The sequence below is a fragment of the Gadus morhua genome, chromosome 11 (assembly GCF_902167405.1).
Source record: "Gadus morhua chromosome 11, gadMor3.0, whole genome shotgun sequence".
Taxonomy (NCBI): domain Eukaryota; kingdom Metazoa; phylum Chordata; class Actinopteri; order Gadiformes; family Gadidae; genus Gadus; species Gadus morhua.
Window position 1 is genome coordinate 15,362,299 of NC_044058.1, and position 13,469 is coordinate 15,375,767.

General features: G+C 44.1%; 1 protein-coding gene across 1 annotated transcript; it reads left to right on the plus strand.

Moving 5' to 3' along the window:
- The first annotated feature begins 3,726 nt into the window (after nt 1-3,726).
- On the plus strand, nt 3,727-9,514 carry prdm13 (PR domain containing 13). The gene is made up of 4 exons (XM_030371269.1): nt 3,727-3,989; nt 5,379-5,510; nt 5,610-5,730; nt 7,354-9,514. The coding sequence occupies exons 1-4, from the start codon at nt 3,816-3,818 to the stop codon at nt 8,820-8,822; spliced, it is 1,896 nt and encodes a 631-aa protein (XP_030227129.1). The 5' UTR covers nt 3,727-3,815; the 3' UTR covers nt 8,823-9,514.
- The last annotated feature ends 3,955 nt before the right edge of the window (nt 9,515-13,469 follow it).

Sequence of the window (13,469 nt, forward strand, 5' to 3'; positions counted from 1 at the left end):
CTTTCAGTTAAGGTTACATGGTCCTTGGCGTGGTATGTTATAATTAAGGCTTTTTGGCAAAAACACGTTACATAGCCAATTAGGTCACTAACCTTCATCCTACGAGTTAAACCCGTTTTTACTTTGACTGAGGGAAAGTTGCGTTCCCTCGCCAAGGAGGGCAAAAGTTGTGACTCTTTCAAACCTGTGGTTTTCTGTCACTTTGTGGATGCTCTGAGGGCCTAAATCCCAATTAGGGTCGGATGACACGCTGTTCTATTCATGCCGGGCCCTTCTTGCATACATTTGCCTAGAAATGAACTTCTCAAATAGATTGCGTGTTAAATGCGTTCAGTAGCAGAAGAAATCGAATAGAGTGACAGTTTCTTTCTGAGGCAGTCGAGTGAAAAAAGGTATGAATTTATAAGGTACACCGAAACATATCAATTTAGACAACTGTGCACGCCTTTATTCCTGCCCTTTCAGCCGGAACAATTGACTTTAAGTTAGGGAAATTCGCTTAAAAGGCTTCAGCGTAAACTTCGGAGAGACTTGGAATGATGAAATGCTTGTGGCCCACCTCCGAAAGGAGAAGGCGCTGAAGATTACAACACGCATGAACTGCGTTGAATCAATCGCCGTTTAGTTGTCTTCTCTCTAATGCGACTTTGAATATTAGTCTGGGTTATCATGTCATCTGGTGGGAGTCCCATACAAGCACAATTACTATTCAAACGCGCCAGCAATGACCCACCCGCTTTACCCCGGCTGGTTTGCAGGCCTACTTAGTGCAACTTTCATCTTCCTTGACTTTTGGTTTACCACATTAAATGCAACCGTATAGGTCCAGCTAGACATATCATGCATCCTTAACAAAAATAATTAGGATGTTAACCATAGGTCTACATACTACAAGGTTAGGAATAGCATTGCCAATACAGGCATATGGTTTCTTTAAATTACTTGTTATTGTATATAAATCCAAAGGAAATTAAATAAAGGATCGGTTATAGGTAGACCCAAAGACCCGTGAGAATAAATATAGAATCACTGCGCTTTGCATCTCCTGAAAAAGATAGTAAATTCATTTGGTCGACATAAAAGATTTGTTTTCTACTGAGCTTGAAAAGGTCTTTAATGATACCCTATTGAAACTAAAGCAGAGAGGTGGCTATGGTACCCCGAAAAAAGGGGGCTCTATAGTCGGGGGACTTGAATGGAGATCCCTGGTGGGGCATTGGTCCCTGATATTTACTGCGCTGCTGTCGGACAGGTTGCTCTATGGCTCATTAATGGCCTACCAGTTAAGTCGGATCCCCTCCATTTGGATGATAAAACCCTCCGTGCGAGGGAGGCGTTAGCCAAATGGGAATCTAGTCCGTCCCCCATAAACAACGTCTCGGTAGGCCTCTGCGCTCCTCCGATAGTCGTTCTTTAAGTTCATTAAAGAGATGAAAAGTTCACTTAAGAGAATGGAACTCTTGGAACGCTCTGATTGACTCCGCCATGGCGCTCTCGAATAAAGATCAGATCAGGTAATTAATGTGACTTTTCCAAAAAGAAGAACAATGACGACGGTCAAGCCATTTAATTTCATTTAATTTTCCATCCCATTTGCCCCGAACACTGCTTTCCCTCTGACACCAGGCTTTAGACTGTCCGCCGTGCTTCATTGAGTGCATTGGAAAGGGCTCCACTCAACTAACTTTTTTTTTACAGGGTTTGCCAACAGAAAGGAAACGTCTCCCTTTTCCCCTCTCAAGAATAATTAATTTCACTTTGTGAAATTCAGGACTTGAAGCAGTACCCCCATCCACGGGACGGGAGTGAGAACCGACTGTATATAAGTGGTGGTGAGGGTGACCAGGAGAAGCGATCGGGGTACCAGCGAGTGATGGCAACACGTTAATAAATAACCCTCCGCACAGCCGGTCTTTAACTCGCGCCTATTGATGAGATTGTTCGCGTGTCGTTCACGCCCTTTGACTGGAGGAGCGGAGACAGGAGCAGCCTCACAAAGTGAAGCAGTTGGATACTTTTAGTAGCAGTACTATGGAGAGAAAGAGAGATAGGCCTATAGAGAGATAATGGAAGTATGTGTGGGTGTGCGCGACACACACACACACACACACACACACACACACACACACACACACACACACACACACACACACACACACACACACACACACACACACACACACACACACACACACACACACACACACACACACACACGGCGAAAGGGCGACAGACAGAGAGAGAGAGAGCGAGAGAGAGAGAGGTAGAAAGAGAGCGAGAGAAAGAGAGACACACACAAACACACACAAACACACACACACACACACACACACACACACACACACACACACACACAAAGTTAGTAAGAGAGGGGAAGAGAGTGGGAGAGAGAAATAATGAGTGAGAGAGAGAGAGAGAGAGAGAGAGAGAGAGAGAGAGAGAGAGAGAGAGAGAGAGAGAGAGAGAGAGAGAGAGAGAGAGAGAGAGAGAGAGAGAGAGAGAGAGAGAGAGAGAGAGAGAGAGAGAGAGAGAGACTTTCAGAGGTTATTGAAGACATGTTCGCGGCCTCAATTTATCCCCGACAGGTTCTTGTTCTCACTTTCTCTTTTAATCCCTCGACCGCAGAACATCAAAGAAGTCAAATTCGGTGCAAGTGATTATTGTTCCATACAAAAATTATCAAAAAAAAAAGATGCAAGACATTTTTGTATATTAAAGATACATAAGCAAGAAATAAAGTAGACATATTCAATATACATCGCACAGTTCCACAATTCTTCTCTTAAATAGGCCTAAGTAGATATTTGCTTTCAGTGTCGAGCCCTTTTCCTATTGACACGTGTAAATGAAAAAAAATAAGTAACACTTTAGATATCACAAAATAGACGTGGGATCAATAAGAAGAAATCCGTTATGCATAAGAAAATATTTATATATTATGTTTAGTTGTATTATATACATTTTATTGAAGTTTATTATTATTTAAAACTTTAATCATTGAGGCTTGGTTACCCGTCATCAATATAGTGCAAATGTCAAGAAACCGTGCAGGAGAAATGGAAAGATGGTCCTGCTTATTTTCAAGCTGTTGCTATTTATTCTGGTGGTTCTCCCTTTGAGTACCTGCCCGATCTCAACCCGGCACACGCCGAGAGTCAATAGAAGTTAACAAGTCCACTAAACATTCCTGCTCCTTTGTCCGAGTAGGGAAACAAAGAGGAGAATAAAGTGCTTTGAAGTATATAAAACCCCAAAAAGAAGGCCAGCCAAGTAGATTTAAAGTAGCCAGTGATTTCCAAAAACTGGTTTGAAAGGGAAGAATGAAAAGAGTAAGAATTTATGGATAAATTATACAGTGGATTTGTCAGTTAAAATATCGGAACTGTCTGGCGGACAAAGCCACATGCTGAGGATTAATGATGGCTCCAGACCTTTGATTCTGAACCCCCTTTTCTCTGCCCTTGACAAATTGGATTTTGGGGATGGGAAGGTCGCTTCGTTTATTGTCTCTGGGCCGTTTAGGAGCAATTCATTATGTTCTATGGTGAGGGAAAGTCTCCATGTGACCACCTCGACCCGTTTTTACTCCTCACAGCTGTTGAAAGAGGCAAACTCTCTCACACGCTGCGCGCACTCCCGACAAGTCCCCCCGTCCCCCCCCGTTTGCGCGTCAACACGCAGAGAGGGGATACCTTGTTGCTGCGTTAGAAAAAGCCGGGTCGCATACGCCACCGCGTCACTTTGCGGGCGGAGATTGGCCTGTGCTCATCTCTCTGACTCTCCCCCTTGTCTCGTTCAGTCAACGCTCGGGCTTCATGGTTCTGATCTCGGCGCACGCACAGCCAGCCATGCAAGCATCACGAGCCTCTCCTATCAGTGTGTTTGCGGACTGCTGCATCCCGGCCGGACTCCGCATAGGACCGGTGCCGGGCATTTTCAAACTCGGGAAGTACTTGTCGGACCGTAAGGAAGTTGGACCCAAGAAAAAGGTAAATTACAATGCAACTTTATCCCTTTCTCCATCTCTCCCCCCCCCCCCCGCCCCCACCCGCCCAGCCCCCCTTCCATTCATTCTTGACTTATGCATTGCTTTATTGGTTTGATATATTATTTATGTGACCTACTAGGGAGCAGGTTTGTTACATTAATTCTAATTAATAAATACCCTCATTCCATTTTCCTTATTTTGTTATTAATTGACGGTTTAATATCCAAAAGGCCTAAATAGCTATATGCTGAATTATAATATTAACTCCTTGAGGCTCTATTCAAGGAATATGCACCAATTTAATAAGAAACTACAACGACTGTATGTGATACAATAGGCTGTAGGCCTATATAGGCCGATATAATTACACAAATGAACGCCATTTACATTGTTTAATACATCTATCATCGTCCAATGGGCCTCATCTTATTAATTGGTTTTGGCTGTCAAAAAATGTGAAATAATTGCATTTTATCACTAGTCTAGGCCTAAAGCCGACTTGTCAGTTTGTCTGCTTGTAGTGAACCGTCCTAATGGGATTCTGCAGGATGTATCCATCCCTTGCTATAGAGACAGGCAAGCACTATATTATTTCAATAACGTATTTCAGCAAACGAAAGCCACCGACACATGACTGAACTACTGGATTCCAGCTAAAACAAAAAGGGGCTTATTAAGACTTACATTTAATACATAAACAAACCCGATGACAGGGAAGGAATTATTCGGTTACATTACATATATATATACCAGCAATCTAAATCGACGAACAAAAAAGGCGAACAGTATTAACCAACGTAAAAAAAAAGAAAAAAAGATTCGTAGGCCTATAGAACCAATGATTACATAAATAAAAGTACATCGAATAAAAGGAGAATTTGCAGCCATAACTGCTTTGTAAATGCCCCGTGTTATTGTGCGGGCTGACAGCGGTGGTGATGGATGCGTCTAAATGCAAGGCCCCAGGGGCCGGGCGCGATCATCAGGTGCAATCTCTGTGTCAAATGTCACGCTTCAATCTTTCCTCTCCGTGAACAGTTTAGAAACGCTCTGACACTCCTCAAATTCGTTTCCCATATCAACTCAATTAGGCCTGCGTTATTCGCGTTAATAAATTATCAGTGTTGCCTCACGGCGGTGGGATAGAGACGCAGTAGGACCTGCATGGTGAGGACCGTTAGAACATAAATGCATATCCGTTAAAAGAAAAGCAAAAATACCTTTCAGAAATAATTTGCCATATATAATAACGACAGAACCCAGCCTTGCTTTTATGATTGTAAAAGGTGAATATTTATTTCTGTATTTGTTTATTTTTTATTATTTTAGTATTAGTGGTAGGCCTATGTGTTTCCGATTCTAACGACGCCTTCTTGTCTGTGCGCATTAGATCCGCATCATACGTGGGGAGTTCGTGGAAGAGTCGGGCTGCACCGGACCAGAGTGGATCGGGTTCATACGCGCTGCGAGGAACAGCCAGGAGCAGAACCTGGAAGCGGTCTCGGATTTACCTGGCGGACAGGTGAGCGGCTTTCTGCCATGCACTGTGCTGCACTGATCGATTTGGTTCATCCTTTGAGAAATCCTAGTGACCTAATCTCTTTATTTATTTATTTTAAAGATTTTCTACCGTGTGCTGAGAGAAATACCAGCCGGTGAAGAGCTGAGTGTGTGGTACTCGAACCCGCTGGCCCAGTGTTACGACATCCCGACCACAGCCACTCCCACTCACGACGAAAAAGGTATGTTACAAGATGATCCCTGGAGCATGATGCACCTTGTTTAGAATCATTATGGCTGAACGAACAAAAAATTGCCTGTTCTTCATTTCTTGGTTACTTTTGTTGGTTTTTAAAGGCCTTAAAGGATGCCTAGAACTACAATCGACATGTTGAGAGGTCCATCGTTTCACGGTCTGGTGCGTCAATAGTGTGATGCTCGATCAATTGCATTTCAGTCTCTCGTGCTCACTTTTCTTTGGTGTCTTTCATTATGCAAATCAAAGCTTTTCGATTGAAGGCCGTTAACTGTTGAAAGTCTATATTAATGTCACAGAATATAATGCAATAGCCTATATAATGCACTACCAATATAATCATTATTATTACTATTATATAATAATAATTTATAATAGGCTAATTATTATAATACAAATAATAATGAAAAGAGTAGCTAATAGTTTAATCGACACATTAAATACGAAACATAAAATATGCTAAAGGATATCATGCATTATTTTTTTTAATCGGGCCAGAAGGAGTAAGTTCTTGTAAAAAATCGCATTGTTTACGTTAAATTTAATATATTTCGTTTGTACTTGCATATTAACGTCTTAAATCATGATGAGCTAACATGGACACCAGCTAAAAGCCGCTTAAGTTTTTTTTTTAATTAGGCCTACCAACGAACGCCTCAAACCCAACTATCAGCCATATTATACATATAAATACATATGAGAATAACATACATTTTAATTGTAATCTATACATTTATATCTATAGTTATATATATATATATATTAAACGGATATACGTTTATAGAGCGAAAATGTAAATTTATGTTATTCATTTATCCAATAGGCCCCAAAATAATAAGGGCATTGAAGAAACCCCTGGATAGACCAACATAAAGCACACATCACCCCAGAAACGAATAGCAGTCGAGCAGCAGATGAAGAAGAGGGTTAACAACTGTCCCCTCACATCATTAATATTGATGTATTCAAAAGCAAATAAATCCCCCCAAAAAACAAGTGCTTCACGCTTAATTAGCTGGGTGCGTCAGGTATTGTTGTCCCATGAATACCAACTTTTATGTGGGGTGTATATTGCTCTCCTGATTTGCGACTGAGCGCTGCTGTGCGCGCGGCCGCCCCGCTCCGCCGTGCGCTCCTCGACATACGCGCAACCATTATTTAGGCGTCAACAGATGGGACCGTCGCCATTGTTTCTGGCGACTTGCGATTTCAAGCCACAGCTGCTGTCACTTCCACGGGAATAAGCGCAGGCGCGTAGACGGATAGACGGACGGAGAAAGTCCTCTGTATTCAAAGCCTTGGATTTTACTGGGCGACAGATTGCGAAAGGGCGTTTGCTCTTTTGATGGCAAAATAATCCAAACAAAAACAAACAATGGCGTCCAATGAGGATTACAAAATCATTACATGTATATTAACCGCTCATTACTCCACGGGGGGGGGGGGGGGGGAGCAAGGTTTGCTTGATGAACCATTTATCCCTTATATCAAGCAAATAGAGGATCCCCTCCCCCCGTCCATGTTCTTAGGGCATCACTTAAAACCCTATTCCACATGTTTTCTGTGATGTTCGTATTATTAACACCACTGTTTCCTTGTGTTCCACCAGGTGAGGAGCGTTATATCTGCTGGTACTGCTGGAGAATATTCAAGTACCCCAACACGCTCAAGGCCCACGTGCACTTCCACTGCGCCCTGAGCAACGGACGCGGCTTCACGGACCAGGCCCGGGGCAGGTCCCCAAAATCCGGAGACATACCCAACACCTCCACCTCACCCAGGGTCGTCCACAACAACACGTCCATCTCAGAGTCGGGACGGAGATTCGTGTCTTCCTCCCCGTTCCCAAACAAAGTGGGCTTGTCCAAGAAGAGCCCCGAGGAACAGGACCGGGCTCTGGATATGAGCGTCACGTCGGCCAGGAACCACGGACACTTCCTCGGCTTCGGCGCCACTACGTCGGTGCTGAGCAGCATGGGCTTCCACCCGGGCGTGCGCTCTGCGTTCAAACCCATGGGCGTCTCCAAGGCCCCGGGCGCCGACCCCTCACGGGAGGAGTCATCCAGCGGGAAACTCAACGGACTGGGGTTCAGCAAACAAGTGGGCCACGTGAAGTCAGTGCGCAACGTCAGCGAATCTTTAAACAGCAGTAGCCATCCCTCCAAGTGCGTGCCGGCCATCGAATCCATATCCCCGATGGTGCCGTGTGCCAACCCCATGCGGGGGTTCCCGCTATTGCACCACATAGACGACACCTCTGCGTTCAAGCACGTTGACGGTCGGATGCATACGGGCCTGTCTCCCTCCCGCTACCCACAAATGGCACCGGGGCTCCATTTCGAGAGGTTCTCATTGCCCCAGTTCGACGGGGTCAAGCCGTACAACGCAGACTGCAACATCCCTCTCATGCCCTTCACGGTGTACAACGGGGAGCTGCTGTACAGCTCGCCTTATTACCCCTTAAAGTTCCACTTCAGCAACCTCCTGAAGTACCCCGAGTCCATGCCCTACTTCAGCGCGCCGTCTCTCAACCAGGACATCGGTCAGATCACCAACATCGACCGAGAGATCGCGATGCACACACAGCAGCTGTCCGAAATCGGCGTGGAGAAGAACAGGACGAGGATCGAGTCGGGGACCGCGGGCCACTTGCAGGGCTCAACCGGCAAGCCCAAGAAGGGCCACCTGTGCCTGTACTGCGGGAAGCTGTACTCTCGGAAATACGGACTGAAGATACACATGAGGACACACACGGGCTACAAGCCCCTCAAGTGCAAGGTGTGCTTCAGGCCGTTCGGGGACCCGAGCAACCTGAATAAACACATCCGCCTGCACGCAGAGGGGAACACGCCGTACAGGTGCGAGTTCTGCGGCAAGGTGCTGGTGCGCCGGCGGGACCTGGAGCGCCACGTCAAGTCCCGGCACCCAGGGCAGACGCTGAAGAAGAACGAGGACAAGGTGGACGACATGTTCGAGGAGGACGCCGAGCAGAAGAGCGACAACGACAGCGACGTGGACGTGTGCTTCACGGACGACCAGAGCGACCAGGAGTCCGGAAAACACAACGATGAGTTATGAGCGTGGCGTCCCCTCGCAACGTCCGACTCTTCCGTGTAGGCCCATTTGGGAGAATTAAAGAAAAAAGCGATTACCATTAATCCCCCCCTTTTTGTAATTTATGTCGTCAACCCCCGTGATTAAATATTTATGATTGAAAACCCTTGAGATGTAACATGTGGTTTGCATCTGCATTCCATGAGACGAGATGTGGTCCAAGCCCATGATAGGGTCTGATTAGGGTCCTAGGGTCTGGGTAGTAGGCCTGCTAGGAACACGTGGACATGCATTGTTAATATAGGCTATCTTAACGTTCACGGACCTGCAGAAGTATTCATCAGACTGCGACAGTTGCACTTTAATCCTTAGTCAGGTCTTACAGTAGTGTAGGCCTCTTTACACCAATAGGAGAGAGGGCCTCCTTCGGGAATTTATCTCGAAAACTGATCTGCTCCCTGTATTTGGACTGCACAGCATCGTACTTAAATTTGCACTTTCTTTGCGAGAAGCAGTCAGCATTCCTGTCTCATAAGTGAACGGACTGCGTGTATAGGGAGAAAGCGTGGGGCGCCTGCCCCAGAAGCCTATGTGTAAAGTGTACAGTATGATATTTACAGTTCTGTGAGAGTGCTGTATACGTTTGTTTATAAGTGATTTTCATCCTGTTTACTAAATTGTTCGTTTTTGAATAAAAAACTGTTTTAAAATACGTTCATTGGCTTCCTATTGGTTATTTTCATAGAAAGCCTACGCCATGATCCAGGTCTATTATATTGCTTCGAATATTAGATTAGGCTTTATAATATGTGTATACGTTTAGAAAACAAAGTTGATATGAGTAGGCTACCATATATTTTTTGTTTTCCCTGCAGGTTATTAACGATTAGGCCCGACACAGAAATATCTTCCAGTGTAAAATCTCTTATTAAAAAAAGACACCGCTTTATTAGTTTCCTTGTCTTTGAAGACTTTCAGACTTTCCTATCAAAAATAGTAACATTATAGCGACATAACTTAAATCTCTATCGCTCACCGAATTCAGTCGTTGAACCCCCGTCGTTGCGAGCGGCCACATTTGGTGAAAAAAATTAAAAGCTCATAATAAGTGTACCTTAACATGGCTAAAGCAGCTAATTTAATTTCAACTCAATGCAATATCTTAGATATAGGCATTATATATTATAATATGCATGTACTATGTTTTGTAATGATTCATGAAAATGGTAGAAAAGCCGAGGCATAATCGGAAAAGACACAATTGGAGTAAAAAAATAGGTCAGGGTTAAGGTATACAATATAAAATCCATCCTATGTAATAAAAGGGAAAGTCAGCAACAGGACAAAATCTAAATATTGAATTCCAAAACATTTTCCAAACAACTCGGTTCCTAATTTAAATTCACTGCACTTATTTCCCCCTATTAGAATAAAATAATGATATACTATTGTAATTATATTTCATGTTCCTTGTCACATCAAGTCCGTATACTTTCAATGGACCAGACCAGCTGAAACGCAACTTGTGCTTGGAGAAAAGTAGGCTACACTGTGCAACACAACAAGCAAAAACCCATCCAGCAGGACATAATGCATATACAACCGTTTACAACACAAGCAGTCGTTATAATTGGCCATACAATATATTTCTTTCACCGATTGATAATTCTCTCCATGAGTCTGTGATGGCCCTGTTGGGTGACTGGGAGAGAATCAGAGCATTGTGTGTTAGGAAACATGGTAATTTCTTTTCATAATCACCTGTTATCCTGTGATAGCATACACTTTGTCCTCCTCTCCAGGTTTTTGTGGTAGAATATATTTAATAACCAAGCAAGATTTTTTGTACTGCCACAAAACACAACGCGGCAAATGTATTGAGTAAAAGGATATAAATGCTGGCCAGAATGCAGGTTCAGGTGTAGAAAAAAAACTATATTTCTCCTCATTAATTTTGAGTAATAATGGGACACTTGTTCACGGAGGTGCAACTCACTTAGATATAAATACAGACACACAGCTTTAATTCCCCAAATGAATAAATTAGCCAATCTCATGTCAGCCATGGTAAACTTTTCTAGCAGTCCAGTATATCTGTTGTGTCTCAAAGGAGATGTGAGAATAGTCTGCGAATGAGGAAGGTTATTTCTTCCCAGTATTGATTAAATAAAGGCCTATGTCTGTCAGACTCCTGCACATTATATTAACTGCACAATGACAGTAGAGGCATTGCGGCTGAGTCTGAGGTGACTTGGTTGACATGCACACACACACAAACACATGCACACACACAAATACAGACACACACACCAACAAAAACCCAAACAATAACACACTCAAAGAAAAAATCCAAACACACCCACACACACACACACACACACACACACACACACACACACAAAAACACACTCACACACACAAACACATGCACACACACAAATACAGACACACACACCAACAAAAACCCAAACAATAACACACTCAAAGAAATAATCCAAAAACACACACACACACACACACACACACACACACACACACACACACACACACACACACACACACACACACACACACACACACACACACACACACACACACACACACACACACACACCAGTATGGATATGCAGGGATCCGACAAGCCTGCAGGGGTTCAGTGCTTTCAGGAATTAAGTTCTTAATATTGATTAATTTCATTTGTTGGGCATTTCATTTGAAGTTATAGATTTACTTCATTCCTCTTTTTAAAGAATTGTCTTTGCAGAATTGCAATTCATCATCATGATAAGAAACAATGCTCTATGCGTCCTATTCCATCAGCTTTAAAAAGAACAATGTGGGAACTACCTTCTCGCTCCACTGAAACCATTGTGTTTGCAATGGAGATAAAATGTAAAAGTCAGATGACTCCTTGACGCATGCTATTGACTCTTTCCTTTGTTCAGCCGCGTCTACTGAAGAATTCTGATGGTTAACGAGAAGGTAGCTGACAAACACCCTTCTAAAATAAAGAAAGAAAGCAAGGAAGATGTAAATGCGCCCAAGGCGTGTGCGTGTGTGTGTGTGTGTGTGTGTGTGTGTGTGTGTGTGTGTCTCTGTCTGTCTGTGTCTGTGTAAATGCCACTGTGTTCAAAGTGTGTCCGCAGATGATGGATTTTGATAGTGATTCCCTGTGATCCCCGCGAACAGAAATGACTCCCTTTTGGAAGAAGAAGTCGTTTCGTTTTAGTTCCAGGACAACCGGAACGTTCACATCGATCACACTGTTTCGGATGTGACCGGATTACAATGAGGGGGATGTAAATGGACCCTTTCCACAGGTCGTTTATAGTAGGGTAACGCATAACTTCCTGTTCCTGTAATTGTAACATAAGGTCAGGTTTATTTATGCTCGTCACAGCACCAGCATCAATATATATGAACTTGACTGATGTTGGTCTTGGCCGGTGATCTGCCATACCTAAATCAAATGGCTACAACTGTTTCCTCCATATTGTGAAATGTATGGAAAATCTTCCTTCACAAGTAGTTTCTCAGTAAGGTTTGGGTGCACCCCCCACAGTGGCCTCCCCTAATTGCACCTAAATTACGTGTTTCCACCTAGCGGTGCGGTACAGTGCTGTGTTGTACGGTTAGGCGTGGCTTGGAGTGGGAAAGATCGGTCATGGCTTGCATTTCCACCGCTGACAGTACCCTTATGGTAGGATGGAGTTTAAGCCGGATGGCAATAGCCGCGGCAGCTACTTCCGCCTCGTGACATCATAGTAGCGCGACCCAGTGTAGCCTTCTAATAAATTCAATGAAAAAGAAGAACGAAATACATTAAAGGTCCCAAGGCATGCTAATTTATGGATGCTTTAATATAGATATTAGTAGGCCCCAAACACAGTATTTGAAGACGTTCCCGAAATTCAGCCGTGGTGCCGAATTACAGCCACTATGAGCCAGTCCCACATTGAGATTTCCCCAAATGCGCCTTTTCGATGTCTGTAGCTTTAATGCAAATGAGGAGGAGATAGGTGGGTCAAGGAGGAGGGTGGGGGTGTGGCCCTGAGCAGCTTGCAGCCACGGTACCATGCGCTCTGTTTACAGTGGATGTATCGCAATGGCGAGGCGAACACAGCCTTTAGCCGTGTTCTGTAAATATTCTAGAACACACAGGAGTCCTGGAGCCCTATATCTAAATAATATAAGTAAGGGATAATGCCCGACGAGGTGTCCATTATCAGGAATTAATGGACGACGTGGAGGCGTGAACCGTCCGACGCGAAGCGGAGGTTCCTTTCCCCCAAGTCATTCTCAACCATGGCTGAGATAACCCCACTACGAGTCTCGTTGTGGAAATACCAGAGACGGGAGTCCGACGTGTTATGCGCCATAACCCCAACAGCAGAACGGTTATCCAAATAACAAGGAAGTGTACCACATTTGTGTTACAGTCCTGGAGCTCTATATCTTAATAATATCATATAATACATAGATATCTATACTATATAATACATATGATCACGTCCAAAAGCTGTGTGCGCCTCCAGACGATATTATGAATCACAAACGATTTCGTTGGGTTCTCCAACGTCTCTGGTTCTTCCACTTCAACATCAATCTGAAGTAGACTGAACCGCGCACTGCCGGCTGCCTGCTGACGGCTCCCCGCTGCCGGGCGGTGGT